This window comes from Salmo salar, chromosome 26, assembly GCF_965601325.2.
Source record: "Salmo salar chromosome 26, fSalSal1, whole genome shotgun sequence".
In the NCBI taxonomy this organism is placed as follows: domain Eukaryota; kingdom Metazoa; phylum Chordata; class Actinopteri; order Salmoniformes; family Salmonidae; genus Salmo; species Salmo salar.
The window spans coordinates 3,561,350-3,579,385 of record NC_138316.1 but is presented as its reverse complement, the minus strand read 5'-3'; the positions used below and the strand labels follow the sequence as shown (position 1 = coordinate 3,579,385).

At 39.7% G+C, this 18,036-nt stretch overlaps 1 protein-coding gene and 1 long non-coding RNA gene across 3 annotated transcripts in view; one reads left to right on the top strand and one right to left on the bottom strand.

Moving 5' to 3' along the window:
* Positions 1–517: 517 nt before the first annotated feature.
* LOC123730738 (uncharacterized) lies at positions 518–2,102 on the bottom strand. The gene is made up of 2 exons (XR_006762146.2): positions 1,974–2,102; positions 518–1,194 (listed from the first exon to the last, which is right to left on the bottom strand). It is a non-coding gene; the product is annotated as an uncharacterized LOC123730738 (long non-coding RNA).
* Positions 2,103–2,414: 312 nt separating this feature from the next.
* The window catches only part of snx2 (sorting nexin 2), a 28,720-nt gene continuing 13,098 nt past the window's right edge, over positions 2,415–18,036 (top strand). Inside the window, exons 1-6 of one of the 2 annotated variants that reach the window (XM_045707929.2) lie at positions 2,415–2,647; positions 4,886–5,000; positions 13,376–13,530; positions 13,811–13,877; positions 15,251–15,294; positions 17,695–17,836. In XM_045707929.2, the coding sequence (XP_045563885.1) occupies positions 2,540–2,647; positions 4,886–5,000; positions 13,376–13,530; positions 13,811–13,877; positions 15,251–15,294; positions 17,695–17,836 (631 nt within the window). In that variant the 5' untranslated portion in view covers positions 2,415–2,539. The remainder of the gene's footprint in view (positions 2,648–4,885; positions 5,001–13,375; positions 13,531–13,810; positions 13,878–15,250; positions 15,295–17,694; positions 17,837–18,036) is intronic. The other variant, NM_001140343.1, reaches the window with a different exon arrangement.

The window sequence follows — 18,036 nt, the reverse complement described above, 5'->3', positions numbered from 1 at the left end:
GCATATTTGTGAGGCCCATTTTTTTTTTAAAGGTATATGTGACCAACAGATGCATTCATTTTTCTTCACCTTTATTTAACTACGTAAGCAAGTCAGACATGACTTGCACTCACTGTATATAGGCTTTTTGTTTTCTTTTGTTCTACTGTATTATTGACTGTATGTTTTGTTTATTCCATGGGTAACTCTGTGTTGTTGTATGTGTCGAATTGCTATGCTTTATCTTGGCCAGGTCACAGTTGCAAATGAGAACTTGTTCTCAACTAGCCTACCTGGTTAAATAAAAGGTGAAATAAAATAAATGAACAAATTCTTATTTACAATGACGGCCTACACCAGCCAAACCCACTCCTAGCCCGGACGATGCCGCGCCTCCCTATGGGACTCCCAATCAAGGCCGGTGATACAGCCCAGGATCAAACCAGGGTCTGTAGTGACACCTCTAGCACTGAGATGCAGTGCCTTAGACCGCTGCGCCACTCGGGAGACCCTAGAATGTATTACCAGTCATGTGAAATCCAGAGATTAGGGCCTAATTTATTTCAATTGACTGATTTCCTCATATGAACTACAACTCAGTAAAACCAATTAAATTGTTGCATGATGCGTTTATATTTTTGTTCAGTATAGTTTACCAAGTGATCTATCAAATGTATTCATAAAGCCCTTTTTACATCAGCCGATGTCACAAAGTGCTATACAGAAACCCAGCCTAAAACCCCAAACAGCAATGAATGCAGATGTAGAAGCAGTGACTAGGAACAACTCCCTATAAAGGCAGGAACCTAGGAAGAAACCTAGAGAGGAACCAGGCTATGATGGGTGGCCAGTCCTCTTCTGGCTGTGCCGGGTGGAGATTATAACAGTACATGGCCAAGATGTTCAAACATTCATAGATGACCAGCAGGGTCAAATAATAATAATCACAGTGGTTGTAGAAGGTGCAGCAGGTCAGCACCTCAGGAGTAAATGTCAGTTGGCTTTTCATAGCCGATCATTCAGAGTTAGAGACAGCAGGTGCAGTAGAGAGAGCGTCGAAAACTGCATGTTCGGGACAAGGTAGCACGTCTGGTGAACAGGTCAGTGTTCCATAGTTGCAGGCAGAACAGTTGAAACTGGAGCAGCAGCACGACCAGGTGGACTGGAGTCATCAGGCCAGGTAGTCCTGAGGCATGGTCCTAGGGTTCAGGTCCTCTGAGAGAAGAGAAAGAGAATTACCAGCTACAATTACTTTACACTGGAAGAAGTTTAGCTACACCAAAGCTACCCTTAAAGTGACAGTTCAGGATTTATCTACTTCCCCAGAGTTAGATGAACTCACAGATACCATGTTTATGTCTCTACATCCAGTAATAAGGAAGTTAGAAGTAGTTTTGTGAACCAATGCTAACTAGCGTGCGCACAATGACTGGAATTCTGTTATCTACTAGCATGCTAGCAATTACTATAGAATTTCAGTAATTGTGCTAAAGCTAGTTAACAACTTCCTTCAAACTGCAGGCAATGACATAAACATGGTATCCAAGCATTCATCTGACTGAAGTACATACATAAAAGGCTTCATTGCAAAAATCCAAACGTATCATTTTAAGAAAAATATTGTTTACTTAACCAAAGTTACTTTGAAAAAAGTTCACTAGATCCAAACTACTTCGTTTAAAAATCATATGTAAATCTTAAATGCCATAGACTACAAATTGCAAAAACATATCACTTTGGGGTCATATGTTAACATAATGTATTAAACACTGAAACAATGTGTCAAGTGGGAATTAGGCAGCTCTGATGACGAAAAAGAAAGGAAATGACTGCCTACTTAATCCATATTCTCTTGCCTTTTAGCAAAATAACTAGTGTGTACTACCAGTAATTAACTATACTGCTACATGGCAAAACAATGTATTAACTACTGAAACCAGATTTGAATTTAGTTCAACTAGTGCAAAATGTAGTTCAATTACATGTAATCTTACTTCACTTGACCCAAACACTGCCCTTGGTCATCGTCCTTTTCGTCATCTGCATAAACTAAATGAGTTACTGCGACCAGAGCGAAATATGATCTCCATGAAAGCGCCAGCTGTCACAAGACTAAATCAAAGATGATCTATTATATTGACAAGATAACCAAGTGACCGCTCAAACAATGAACATACATGTCCTCAATAATTGAAGACAGACGAGATCGGGGGGACTATTCTAGCCAATGAGAGGGCAGATACGCGTGTGAACAACAGGTACAACTGTCGTGGTCGTTTTTCTCTGCCACGTACATTTCCTTATATCAGTACATTTGTAACAGTCTTCTGTTACAAACTTCTATTCGATCAAATAAGCCGCACGTAATTCGACACTCACTCGTGTACCTCCATAAAAAAAGGGCATAGTTTACGCGGACAGATTTTGGGCGGAGTAAATGCTCTCGCTTCGCCTCTTCCTCTCTGACTAAACTGTTCCTGTGAGTCACATGACAGCTCGCGAACCTCCTGACTCCTTTCTGTCGATTGTTTTCTTACTCGGATATTATTGCTAAAGGAAGATGGCTGCGGAGATGGAACCTCCACCACTGGGAGATGCAGGACAGACTGACTTCAGGGAAATAGAAGATGGAGAAGGCTTTTTTGTCAGTACTGTCACTACACTAGAGGTAAGACTGATCCGAGGCCGACGATTGAAAGCAACTAGGGGCTTGATGCTCATTGATACAGTACTAGACGACAAGTAAGTCAGGCGACCTTCCGTTGTTGTGAGCTAGATGCTGCTAGGCTTATGACACGGTTGTACTTCGGGGGTTAGTTTCTTTAAATGAAAATCATGCAACAAAGTAGCCACTACAGTTTATTATCATGAATGATAATTTGTAGCCAGTCACTATCCTGATGATGGCCAATAACGCATACTGGGAGGGGGTTTGTTCTTGAGATTCAGCCCTGCGTCAGATAAACGCAGAACGTCTGCGCTGTTTACTGGTTTCCGGGTTTTCAATAGATCAGGGGATAATCACAGGTGTGGCACAATTTTAATTTCATATTATTTGTTTAAAATGGGATAAACCAACAACGGGACACTAATTGGAGTTCTATAAACATTAGCTTGGTCTTTAACTGAATTTGTTGCTGTGCAATTTACATTTGACATTTTAGTTATTTAACAGACGGTCTTATGCTCTTAGTTGTAACATTCTAAAAGCCTAATATTCTACAAACGATTAGAAATCTCTCTTTGGAATATCACCAATTATGGGAGAGTGCACTAGCCCAATCCTAGAAGTTGACTCCCTCACTGAAATGTAGACTATAATCTCTCCATTCCTGTTGTGTCAGTCATACGTTTCCCTTGTGAGCTGTGAATTTACAGGTGTAAGTCAGGTGTATGTTTATTGCATAGATGGTCCTTGAAAATGTCCAATAAACAAATGAACAATGATGAGCATACACGTTAACTAAGGGGACCTCTTTCTGCACTTTTAAGTGGAGTGGACTAAGGTTAAGAGTAGTCTCCATTGACCGCTGCCCCCCCCCCCCCTCCCCTCCACTATTATTATTATTATTATTATTATTATTATTATTTTTATTTTTTTTAATTATTAATGTTCTGTCATCATATCTTTTCTACTATCAAGGAAGTGGTAGGTTTTTGCCCCAACTTAGTTTGGTAACTTTTACTTTTCAAAAGCTAAAAATGTTGATTGAATGTGAAGTCTGAAGGCCCAACAGATAAGACACTTACAGCGTCATTGTGCAACATGATCTGGATGTGTGCGCAGCAAAAGTTCAACATTCACCTTCTGCTACCTTTTCCGTCAAGCCATCTATGCATACTATTTGATGCATACGTACGATAAATCCAACCTATGCACTACACAGAATGCACCGCAACTGCCTCTGCAACGCAAGGCAAATGCAGCGTTCCTTTGGAAATTAATGTACTTCTGGTGTACAAAAACACAATGACACTGTAGGTGTGATCGAGGCCTCATTAACATGTTACACCTACAGTGTCATTCTGTGAATGTCGAACTTTTGCTGCACACATCCAGATCAGATCATGCTGCATACCATTTTGCACAATGACGCTGTGTGATCGAGGCATACGGCTTTGCGGCTGCTGTTTTTTTTGCCTGTGGTGGACTTTGAACTCAGCAGCAAACAAACATTGATGCCAAGGAGAGTTTCCTGGTTTCTCTTATCCTGTGCTGAGTCGTAGGTGGAGGAAACCTCCCATTATCAGTCCCACTTCCTCTCCTTTCTCCTTAGCTCAGCTTTTATTTACGTACACTCTAAAGTGTTCTTGAATTGTGACGGTGTCTTGTGTGTGCTTCTTTTACTTTCGGTTTTGTACACCAACTGAAAATAACATTTTTGGTTATTGAAAATATATTTCACAGCAGTTTAGATGGCACAATGATTCTCTACATTATACTTTTTTTTTTTATCACAAACTGGAATTAGGCAAACTATTAGAATTTTAGCAACCAGGAAATTTAGTGTTTTCTGCATATTGCACCTTTAAATTAATTTAAAACAATATTTTACTGCCCATTATGATTCCTCCTTTTTATAGTATGGCTGCACATATCCCATTTCATTGGAAGCTGGCATGTGTTTTTTGTGTTACTTTCCAATAAAATAATGTTGTCATCTGAGGACATGTGACGATGCAATAGTTTCAGTTTTTTCTACTTAGTTCCTGTAGGCCCATATGCTAGTTTGTTTCCAACATGTCACATAATAGGCCTATACTGAAATTCATTGGTTTTTAAGTTAACATTGGTTTAACCTTTTATCTAGGCCTATGTTCCCCTAATAAAATTAGTCTTAACTGATCAGATTTCTTTTGGTCTTTGGGCTTCTGTTATTTTTATTACGTTTGTCCTTTTCTGCAGTCTCCAGAACCCTCATCTCCAGATCCACCCAGCATGCCTGCAGAAGGCATCAGCACAAATGGACCTAAGCAAGAAGACATTTCATTGGATGATGACCCAGAGGATCTGTTTGCAGGTATTCCCATCACCTCTGATTAAATGCCTCTCCTCACTTAACTCTATTATTTAAGGGATAGTTAACCTAAATTACAAAATGTCCTATTGGTTTCCTTATCCTTTAAGCCGGGGGTAGGCAACCCTGTTCCTGGAGTGCCGCAGGATTTTGTTCCAGCTAGGCACCACACGTGACCAACTGAGCTAATTGAGCAGTTCAGTGATTGCCTAAATTCAACACACCTGGTCTTCAAAAACATGAAGTGCCTGCGGCACTCCAGGACCAGGGTTGCCTACCCCTGCTGTAAGCAGTCTATGGAAGATAGGACACCAATCTATTCTTTTTGGTTTTCTTTACCTGGCCACTTAAAATGTTAACTTTTTTGCATTTATGGCACAAAACCAATCCAAGTGGATATCCCCTAGGGGTCATTCCATTTGATTTTAATCACTTTTGACCACAGCCCTTTTGATTTGAATGAAACTTGTTATACATATTTGTCCATGGTATAAATGCAAATGCAAAATAGCTATGCACAAGGACTACTTTTAACAATTTACACAGAACATTTACAAAAACAGATTTACTTGAACAGTGCAGCTGCAAAGCTTGGTAACAGAATGATGGCACCAACAGCACAAACCGTCATTCTGTTACCAAGCTTTGCATCTGCACTGTTCCTCAAGTGTTTTTGTTAAATTTTCTGTGTAAGTTGTTAAAAGTAGTCTTTGTGCATAGTTGTATGATTTTAACATTTTCATATCAATGGATTTTGGTTGGCATACATTTTAAAGTAAAAAAAAAATAAAAAAAATAAGAGTCATCAAAATTACGGTTCCATGGAATTGCCTTTAATCTACCAACCAATCATCTCCCAACCAATCATCTCCCACAACACCTTCCCCCTAACCCTCCTCATGCCTCAGTCGTGTGATTCGCTAAAATTAAATGGTGATAAATACTTTACTCACTCCCACTAAGGCCAACTTTGAATCGTTGATTTCCCAGGCTTATATGCCCTATGCGCAATAGCCTGGGAACAAGGTTATGTTTTGTTGGATAAATGTACTAAAATTAGAATAAAATCAAACTTTCAAATAGTAGAACAAAGATGGTTGGAGGTCCACACATCAGAGAATGTTGAGTTGAATGGGAATATCAGTTATTTTAAATTATACTGTCAGTCTTCCATAGGGACCTATTGAAATATAGATAATAGAATAAACATTCCTATTTAAGTTACATTTCAATGATGTACCACCTAAATTGCAGTGGTCTGAAGTAGGGCTGTGGCGTTCGTGACATTTTCTCAGCCGGTGATTGTCATGCAAATAACTGCCAGTCTCATAGTAATTGGCTGTTAATGAACATAAACACATTTAGCGTCTCCTGGCTTCCACGCATAGCCTACAAGCCTCTGATGCAGGCCTTTGGAGCATATACATTTGAAAAAGTCCAATTAATCCTTGTAATATAGCCTACACCATCTCAATAAATACATTATTTATTTTAGACAGGTCTAAAGAATTATGATATGAAGAAAATGTATTCTATTTCAGAAGAACAGAATAGCGTAAGTTGTCCTTATGTTAGGCCCTGATCTGGCTATGCCATATGGCTGTGGGCTATGCTAGTTCATTTAGCAGACAAGATTTGCTTAGAATTCCATGGCGTTATTTTATAGTATGAAGAATACAATTAAACAAAGCTGAATAAAACATGAGTAGTGTCTCTATTAGCAAAAGCACTAGGCTATGTCAATCTAATGTCCCACATAGTACAAAAGTTGACCTATTCTGTGCGATAAATAAATATTTCCAACATAGTCTGGAACAGTTGTGGGATGCGATAGATCCCAAATTAATACAACCAGTAGCATCAAAAAACATGTTTTAAGCAATGAGGCTGATGCAACAGATGATGTTAGGCTATTTGTTTACATAAGCGCAGCAATGCGCACACAGCAGTAAGCACGTATGTTCCATTAGCAGGAAAACACCATTGTCAAAAGTGACCACAAATGAGATTATGCACGTAATGCTTGTATTATAAAGGTGCATTTCTATGTTGAAAATTATCTTTCCCAAACTTGAAACTCACGCGCTGTGTATGAGTGCCAGTTAGGCTCTACACCCATTGTAAAGCTAATTAATGTGCTTCGTTTTAAGAAGTAATTTGGCCACTTTAGTTATGATACAAACCTTAGCAAGTTTGGTAGGTTACTAATGACAATCGGCAGCATCAGAGCTTGGAGAAGCATAATTACCGTGACAAAACGGTAATGTTGAATTTGACTGCCATCATGACTCGTGACCACCGGTGTGGCGGTAATACGGTCACCGTAACAGCCCTAATCTGAAGTAGGGCTGGGCGACTATATCAAATTCATTTTATTAATTCAAATTGGTTTTTGCGCAAAGAATGTTTTTTATGAGCGTTTATGTCCGCTTGTTCTCATGTTGTCTTTTTGGTCTCGTTCGCTCCTTCTGTGCTGTGCACCTTCCCATTTACACCAGAGATCTCTATATAATGACGAGATGCTCATGTCTCCGCCCTAACAATGGGAGTTGTTGTGAGAGAGAGCTTTCCATTTTGTGCAGATATGGGGTATACATTTTAAAATAAATTGTAAATATAGTTTATTTATTTATTCTCCTATCATGATGGAACGGTCTCCAACCCTATACCCTAGACACCCACCTGAGCAACCCATACACTAAGGAGAAGTCCTTATCTGTTTCATGTGCCTGAAATGTTATTTTTTAAATTTTATTTAACCTTTATTTTTGGTCCCATTTGAGACCAAGGCCTCTTTTTCAAGGCATCCCTGAATGAACACAATTTATAAAATGTACATCATTCAAACACACAGTGTAATAAAAGCATACAATATTACAAGCAATTTAAGGTCTTTTTCACACAGTTTTGAGCTATAGTTCAAATCAGAGTTTGACTATTTGTTGTTACATTTGTATTTTTCTTCATTTGGTCTGGTTGGATTCACATTGCCAAATGTCAAACGAACAAAATTCCTAAACAAAAACATGTGTCCATGCAAGTCATTTGTTTAATAGACAAAAATACTCAAGTTAAATCCATTTATGATTATCATGAAACATCACTTGTCTTCCAACAACATGCAGGAGTAAATAGTTCAATAGCTGCTCTAACTGCGACGTGAATAGGATAATAGCCTATATCAGTAGCCTGTATAGCCCCGTCTCCTCTAATCTGCATCGGATGCGTTCATAAATGTGCTGGTACTTACAGAATATTTCAGAGATCTAAGGTTATAAAGAAGTTATAATGCTGCACAACCAATAATAATGCGCAACTCTGGTTCTTTTTCTGTGTTTGGTCCGGTCTGCGTTCGGGCCGAGACCACCCTTTTTGAGCAAACCACAGCGCGTTGTTTAGTGCGCTCCCAAGTGCAGATGGGTGTTCACAGCAGTCCAAACGAAACAAACTAAGGGTGTGTGAAAGCCCCCTAAGAAATAAACACATTCCTCAACATCGAGGTCCTCCATTAACAACCTTAACTTTACTAGAGGCACCAGAGCATCAAGGTGCAGAGAGCTCTGCAGATCATTCCATACACGGGTTGCAAAAATATTGAATGCAGATTGACCTAATTCTGTAATAATCAACGGGACCTCAAGAGTTAGCCATCCCTGTGATCAGGTCTGGTGACTTGTACAGAATGTCTGTAATTGTCCCCCACGATGACTAGATCTGTCTCCTTTCGTTCGTACGTACATTAATCACACGAGATATCTCAGACACCGCTGGCCTGATTTTGACTTAACTTGGGTGAATAATGCGTTTTGCCATAGAGGACCGGTATTTACACTGATTGGCCCAAGGGGGGTGCTATAGTAATCAACTGAATTTTGAACAAGCATATCTCCTGTTCTGTTTGAGCTACAGTCATGAAATGTACGAATATGCAGCCCCTCATGAGCAACATGACCTATAAGCTCCGCCCATTAGAATTTCAGCAAATTAGACTTTGTCTCCCACCAAACTTTGAACAAACATTTCTCCTGCCCATGTTTGAGCTACAGTCATGTAATTTTGTACATACTTTTGTATATATTGTGTATGTGGACACCCCTTCAAATGAGTGGATTTGGCTATTTCAGCACACCCATTGCTGTTAGGTGTATAAAATCACACAGAAGTCTGTCCATAATAAAGCGCTACTCTGCATTCTTAACACTATCAAAAAGGCAGGTCCTACAGGCCCTAGTTTTGTCGCAGCTGGACTACTGTTCAGTCGTGTGGTCAGGTGCCACAAAGAGGGACTTAGGAAAATTACAATTGGCTCAGAACAGGGCGGCACGGCTGGCCTTTAAATGTTTTTTCTTTTATTTCACTTTTATTAAACTAGGGAAGTCAGTTAATAACAAATTCTTATTTACAATGACGGCCAAACCCTAACCCGGACGACACTGGTCAATTGTGCGCCCCGCTATGGGACTCCCAAACATGGCCGGTTGTGATACAGCCTGGAATCGAACCATGGCCTGTAGTGATGCTTCTAGCAATGAGATGCAGTGCCTTAGACCGCTGCGCCACTCGCTGTACACAGAGAGTTAACATTAATGATATGCTTGTCAATCTCTCATGGCTAAAAGTGGAGGAGAGATTGACTTCATCACTACTTGTTTCTTTAAGAAGTGTTGACAAGCTGAATGCACCGAGCTGTCTGTTTAAACTACTAGCATACAGCTCGGACACCCATGCATACCCCACAAGACATGCCACCAGAGGTCTCTTCACAATCCCCAAGTCCAGAATGGACAATGTGAGGTGCATAATACTACATAGAGCCATGACTACATGGACCTCTATTCCACATCCGGTAACTGATGCGAGCAGTAACATCAGATTTTAAAAAAACAGATAGAAATACACCTTATGGAACAGCGGGGACTGTGAAGAGAGACACACAGGTACAGACACTCATAAGCACATGGGTGCTAGCACATGCACTCTCCACACACGTACATTGTAATATTGTTGTGTGGTTGTATTATACATTTTGCTTTGTAGATATGTGGTGGTGTAACAATGTTATTTGATGTACTGTTTTATCTTTTGTTTTATGTGTAATGTCAGTGCCTTAATGTGTTTTGACCAAGAAGAGTAGCTGCTGCCTTGGCCACAGCTAATGGGGATCCCTAATAAATACAGTTTCCTGTTTCAGCATGACAATGCCCCCATGCACAAAGCGAGGTCCATACAAAATTGGTTGTCGAGATCGGTGTGGAAGAACTTGACTGGCCTGCACAGAGCCCTGACCTCAACCCCTTCAAACACCTTTGGGATGAATTGCAACGCTGACTGCGAGCCAGGCCTAATCACCCAACATCAGTGCCCGATCTCACTAATGGTCTTGTGGTTGAAGCAAGTGCCCGCAGCAATGTTCCAACATCTAGTGGAAAGCCTTGCCAGAAAGTTGGAGCATGTTATAGCAGCGAAGGGGGGACCAACTCCATATTAATTCCCATGATTTTGGAATGAGATGTTCTACAGGTGTCCACATTTTTTTGGGTCATATAGTCTATATGCAGCCCCTCATGAGCAACACGTTTCCCATAAGGACCTACAAGCTCTGCCCATTAGAGTTTCCGCACATTATACTTTTTGTGGGGGGGTAGATTTATTTTATGAAATGTTGTTTCTCTTCCTTCTGATATGATTTGATGACACTACATAATCGCCTGGTGTTTTGTCATGAAACTTAGCACAATGATGGAAAGTCACTCCAAGCGTCTGCATACAGGTGTATGTTATATTTTTTTGCAGAGACCAATATTGTTTACATAAACAGTAAAAGTACAGGACCTAAAATCTACCCCTGTGGGATACCTTTCATAATATCAAATGACACCCATCCTGTATTCAATTGTATGCTGTGTCACAAACACCTCGGATTATGTAAAATAGGGTTGAAGTTACAACAGATGCGAAAAGTCGTATTTTTTTGTTTATGCGTTTTTAGATAATTGACGTTAAAGGATAAAATAATTATATTTATATATAAAAAAATCTCTATATATATATATATTTTTTTTACATCTCAAGCGTCATGAATGGTCATGGTAACTTATGCAAAATGGGTAAAACTTGAGCTCCGCTATCTCCTAAATGTTTTGGCATTCAGGTCCAAAAAGTCTCTTTCTACCATGGGCAAATAAGTACAGTTGAACTCGGAAGTTTACATACCCTTAGGTTGAAGTCATTAAAACTCGTTTTTCAACCACTCCACAAATTTAATGTTAAACTATAGTTTTGGCAAGTTGGTTAGGACATCTACTTTGTGCATGACACAAGTAATTTTTCCAACAATTGTTTATTGACAGATTATTTCACTTATAATTCACTGCATCACAATTCCAGTGGGTCAGAAGTTTACATACACTAAGTTGACTGTACCTTTTTAAACAGCGTGGAAAATTCCAGAAAATGATGTCATGGCTTTAGAAGCTTCTGATGGGCTAATTGACATCAATTGAGTCAATTGGAGGTGTACCTGTGAATGTATTTCAAGGCCTACCTTCAAACTCAGTGCCTCTTTGCTTGACATCATGGGGAAATCAACAGAAATCAGCCAAGACCTCAGCAAAAAAAATGGTAGACCTCCACAAGTCTGGTTCATCCTTGGGAGCAATTTCCAAATGCCTGAAGGTACCACGTTCATCTGTACAAACAATAGTACGCTATTATAAACACGCAGCCATTATACCGCTCAGGAAGGAGACGTGTTCTGTTTCCTAGAGATGAACGTACTTTGGTGCGAAAAGTGCAAATCAATCCCAGAACAACAGCAAAGGACCTTGTGAAGATGCTGGAGGAAACGGGTACAAAAGTATCTATAGCCACAGTAAAACGAGTCTTATATCGACAACCTGAAAGGCCACTCAGCAAGGAAGAAGCCACTGCTCCAAAACCGCCATAAAAAAAAGCCAGACTACGGTTTGCAACTGCACATGGGGACAAAGATCGTACTTTTTGGAGAAATGTTCTCTGGTCTAATGAAACAAAAATATAACTGTTTGGCCATAATGACCATTGTTATGTTTGGAGGAAAAAGGGGGAGGCTTGCAAGCCGAAGAACACCATCTCAACCATGAAGCACAGAGGTGGCAGCATCATGTTGTGTCTGTGTTTTGCTGCAGGAGGGACTGGTGCACTTCACAAAATAGATGTCATCATGAGGGAGGAACATCTCAAGACATCAGTCAGGATGTTAAAGCTTGGTCGCAAATGGGTCTTCGAATTGGACAATGACCCCAAGCATACTTCCAAAGTTGTGGCAAAATGGCTTAAGGACAACAAAGTCAAGGTATTGGAGTGGCCATCACAAATCCCTGACCTCAATCCCATAGAAAATGTGTGGGCAGAACTGAAAAGCGTGTGCGAGCAAGGAGGCCTACAAAACTGACTCAGTTACACCAGCTCTGTCAGGAGGAATGGGCCAAAATTCACCCAACTTATTGTGGGAAGCTTGTGGAAGGCTACCCGAAACGTTTGACCCAAGTTAAACAATTTAAAGGCAATGCTATCAAATACTAATTGAGTGCATGTAAACTTCTGACCCACTGGGAATGTGATGAAAGAAATAAAAGCTGAAATAAATCATTTTCTCTACTATGAAACCCCACCTCTTTAAGGAATACCTAGGATAGGATAAAGTAATCCTTCTAACCTCTCCCCCCCCCCCCCCCCCGAAAAAAAATGATTTAGATGCACTATTGTAAAGTGGCTGTTCCACTGGATATCATAAGGTGAATCCACCAATTTGTAAGTCACTCTGGATAAGAGCGTCTGCTAAATGACTTAAATGTAATGTAAATGTATTATTCTGACATTTCACATTCTTAAAATAAAGTGGTGATCCTAACTGACCTAAGACAGGGAATTTTTACTAGGATTAAATGTCAGGAATTGTGGAAAAACTGAGTAAATGTATTTGGCTAAGGTGTATGTAAACTTCCAACTTCAACTGTCCGTTAAGTTTTGTTCAAATAAAAAGGTATGTGGTCAAAAAGTGATTGGTGTCAAATGGAATATAACAATTTTTCACATTTCATGTCCAAATCATCCCAAAGTGTAAAATGTATTGTTTAGCTCAATAAAGTTATTGTAAGAAGTTTTGGACTTGAAACAAGAGAATTGCAAATTATAATTTGGGTGAACTATCCCTTTTAAAAAGTTACCATTTAACTCTGAATCGTTTGTATTACGCTCTTCAAAGGTAAAACCGTAGCAGTACATGAATACCATAATTCTCCAAGTGTTTCCCTTTCCTTTTGGAGTCATCACTTGTATTGTGTTTCTCAGTGTAATGTTTTGTTTGTATCATTCTCTATTCTTTGTCTGTATTTCAGAAGCAACAGAGGAGGTTTCTCTGGATAGTCCAGAGAGGGAGCCCATCCTGTCAGACGGTCCATCTCCGGCCATCACCCCCGTCACCCCCACAGCTATGCTCACCCCCAGGATGGGCCTGGGCACTGCCGAGATGTTTGAGAGATCCCTGGATGAGGTACGTAGTTGGGTTAAGTTGGCCCTAGACGCTGATCTTGGGCCAGTTTTGGATTTTCCCAAATAATGGTTAAGGTTAGTATTGGGGGAGGAGATGCTGATCCTACATCTTTACCTTGGGGAAACTTCACCATGGCGCATTCTCATAACACAAAGGTCAAGGTGGACTTTTAATACCACCAATGTTAGCCTCCAAAGCATTGGTAGTATAAAAGGTTCACTGCAAGGAGAGGTTGAGAGTGTGACTTTCATTTTATTTTTCTGACTTTGTTTCCTTGTAGATTGAAGAGGATGATAGTGGTGACATCTTTGACATGCATATAGCAGTGTCCGATCCAGAAAAAGTTGGTAAGTTTAACACCGTGTTAATGTATTCATATATTAAAGGGATACTTTGGGACTTTGGCAATGAAGCCCTTTATCTATTTCCCCAGAGTAAGATGAACTCATGAATACCATTGTTATGTCTCTGTGTTCAGTATGAAGGAAGTAAGACGTGGTTTTGTGAGCCAATCCTAACTAGCGTTAGCGCAATGACTGGAAGAATATTTATTATTATTACTTTTTTTTTTATTAATGAAAAATAAAACACTAACTTCATTAGATAAGTATTCACTCCCCTGAGTCAATACATGTTATTAACTTAACACTTTTGGCAGCGATTACAGCTGTTCATCTTTTTTGTTAAGTCTCTGAGAGCGTTGCATACCTGGATTGTGCAATATTTGCCAATTTTTATTATTTTCTTAACTCTTCAAGCTCTGTCAAGTTGGAAATATAGAGAGTGGTACTCAATGTTGTGATGGATTTTCCCAGAATACAACATTTAGGACATTTAATGCCTTGTTGCAAACAAGAGTGCATGTTTTGGAGTATTTTTTTTTTCTCTACAGGCTTCCTTTTCACTCTGTCATTTCGGTTAGTTTTGTGAAGTAACTACGATGTTGTTGATCCATCCTCAGTTTTCTCCCATCACAGCCATTAAACACCGTAACTGTTTTAAAATCACCATTGGCCTCCCTGAGCGGTTTCCTTCTTCTGTGGCAACTCTGTTAGGAGGGACGCCTGTGTCTTTATAGTGACTGGGTGTATTGATACACCATGTAAAGCTAAATTAATACATTTACCATGTTCAAAGGGATATTCCTTGTCTGCCTTTTCTATTTTTACCCTTCTGCCAATCGGTGCCCTTCTTTGCAGGGCATTGGAAAAGCTCCCTCGTCTTTGTGATTGAATCTGTTCTTGAAATACACTACTCAATTGAGGGACCTTACAATTATCTGTAAGTGTGGGGTACAGAGAGGGGATAGTCATAAATAAATCATGTTAACCCCTATTATTGCACACCAAGTGAGTCCATGCAACATTATGTGACTTGTTAAGCAAATTCTGACTCCTTTGTTTATTTAGGCTTGCCATAACAAAGGGGGTGAAGACATTTAAGTTATTATTAATATTATTAATTTGTAAACCTTTATATAATTTTATTTTCATGCTGACATTAATGCAGCATTTTGTGTAGGTCAGTGAGGGGGGAAAAAAAACAATCCCACTTTGTAACGCAACAAAATTAGAAAAAATCCAAGGGGGTGAATACTTATGATATACATTGTATTATCCTCTCAAATAGAAAATGAGCGACAATGCTGATGTATCGAGGAGGGAATAGTTAAACCAATGTCGTGACTTTGGTTTGCGCTAATATTTGTTTCTTCTTTAAGGGGATGGAATGAATGCTTACATGGGATACAAAGTAACTACAAAGGTAAGGAAAATATCTTCATATTCTACTTTCTTTTTTTTTTTTTTAAGCACTTGGGACCAGTTCAGAGTAGGGTTGCAAAAATCTGATAACTTTCCCCAAAAAGTTACCAGGGAAAGTTACCGTTGAAGTTGATATTAAGATTATACACATGTAGTGCACATTCGTATCCACACTTTGAGTGCGGTATACTGTATGTTAGGTCAGAAGGCAACAAATAGATTGACAGTGTTAATAGGCATGGTTTTAGTGCCCATATTTGATATCGCTGTAGTTATTATTTGTAAACTGTATCATGAGGTGACTCAAGACAACAAAGTGATTCCCTTTTTTTAGTACCAGTACAATAAGTATATTTGTGTTAAGTTTTTATTATTAGATGAATGGGTGGATTCTTTTTAAATATGTTTTTGGACAGATTTGGCTCATTAATCTATATGGTCTTAATAATGATGATCCACGCTTCTTTGAAAATACATATCATAATTTATCAAGCCTACAAGCAATACAAGACTCTATTGTTAGGGTGGGAGATTATAATAGGGTTTTAAATACCTCAATGGACCGTAAAGGAAATCACACTACAAACTATCACCCTTATGCTCTTAAGGAAATCATGGATATATTGGAAATAGTGGATATATGGAGGCTGAAATATCCTGACCTAGTGAGATATACATGGAGGAGGATTAATCAAGCTTTCTTATGTCATTCTCGCTGGCACCAAAAATAAAACATGTTTTGATAGGAGACAGAATGTGATCGGACCATCAAACATATATTACTCTTACAGAATTTCCATATGGGCACGGATATTACAAGTGTAATCAAAAGCTATTGAATGAAAAACGTTATTTTTTAACCAGCATAGAAGAATTGATAACTGACTTTTTCCGACATAATATACAGTGCCTTCAGAAAGTATTCAGACCCCTTGACTTTTTCCATATTTTGTTAAGTTACAGCCTTACTCTAAAACGGATTTAAAAAATACGCAATCTACACACAATACCCCATATTGATGAAGTGAAAACAGGTTTTTAGAAATTTTTGCAAGTCTTTCTTCTTTTTTTTACAGAAATACCTTATTTACATAAATATTCAGACAATTTGCTATGAGACTCGAAATTGAGCTCCGATGCATCCTGTTTCCATTGATCATCCTTGAAATGTTTCTGCAACTTGATTGGAGTCCACCTGTGGTAAATTCAATTGATTGCACATGATTTGGAAAGGCACACACCTGTCTATATAAGGTCCCACAGTTGACAGTGCATGTCAGAGCAAAAACAAAGCCATGAGGTCGAAGGAATTGTCCGTAGAGTTCTGAGACAGGATTGTGTCACAGATCTGGGGAAGGGTACCAAAACAGTTCTGCAGCATTGAAGGTCCCCAAGAACACAGTGGCCTCCATAATTCTTAAATGGAAGAAGTTTGGAACCACTAAGACTCTTGATTGAGCTGGCCGCCCGGTAAACTGAGCAATCTGGGAAGAAGGGCCTTGGTCAGGGAGGTGACCATGGTCACTCTGTCAGAGCTCTGGTGTTCCTCTGTGGAGATGAGAGAATCTTCCAGAAGGACAACCATCTCTGCAGCACGCCACCAATCAGGCCTTTATGGTAGTGGCCAGACGGAAGCCACTCCTCAGTAAAAGACACATGACAGCACGCTAGGAGTTTGCCAAAAGGCAAACCAGAGAATCATGAGAAACAAGATTCTCTGGTTTAATGAAACCAAGATTGAACTCTTTGGCCTGAATGCCAAGCGTCACGTCTGGAGGAAACCTGGCACCATCCCTACGATGAAGCATGGTGGTGGCAGCGTCATGCTGTGGGGATGTTTTTCAGCAGCAGGGACTGGGAAACTAGTCAGGATCGAGGCAAAGATGAACAGAGAAAAGTACAGGGAGATCTTTGATGAAAACCTGCTCCAGAGTGCTCATGACCTCAGACTGAGGCAAAGGTTCACCTTCCAACAGGACAACGACCCTAAGCACACAGCCAAGACAACTCTGTAGTGGCTTCAGGACAAGTCTCTGAATGTCCTTGAGTGTGTCAGCCCGAGCCCGGACTTGAACCCAATCAAACATCACTGGAGAGACCTGAAAATAGTTGTGCAGCAATGCTCCCCATCCAACCTGGCAGCTCGAGAGGATCTGCAGAGAACAATGGGACAAACTCCCCAAATACAAGTGTGCCAAGCTTGTAGCGTCATGCCAAAAAAGACTTGATGCTGTAATCGCTGCCAAAGGTGCTTCAACGAAGTACTGAGTAAAGGGTCTGAATACCTATGTAAATGTAATATTTCCGTTTCTTTTTTTTAATAAATGTGCAAAAATGTCTAAACCTGTTAATGACGTTTTCCACTCTTGCCTTGTTGTCGTCTTCTTCCTCCTTCTTCTAGACCTCTATGACCATTTTCAGCAAGAATGAAACCACTGTAAGGAGGAGGTTTAGTGACTTTCTAGGCTTGCACAGCAAACTAGCCTCCAAGTACCTGCATATAGGATACATAGTCCCTCCTGCTCCAGAGAAAAGCATTGTGGGTGAGTGAAATCTGCATGGATGTGAATTGAATTGAAGACGGTATTATTGTTGTTGCATCAGCTAGTTTAGTCATGCATGTCATGTCTTGTGGTAGCAAAACAGCAGAGCTGATATTTCCTACGGTAGTGTGGAAAGAGGGCAGTCATTTTGCCTGGGCAACATTGTTCATCTACATGAATGACTGTGTGTAAACATTTGT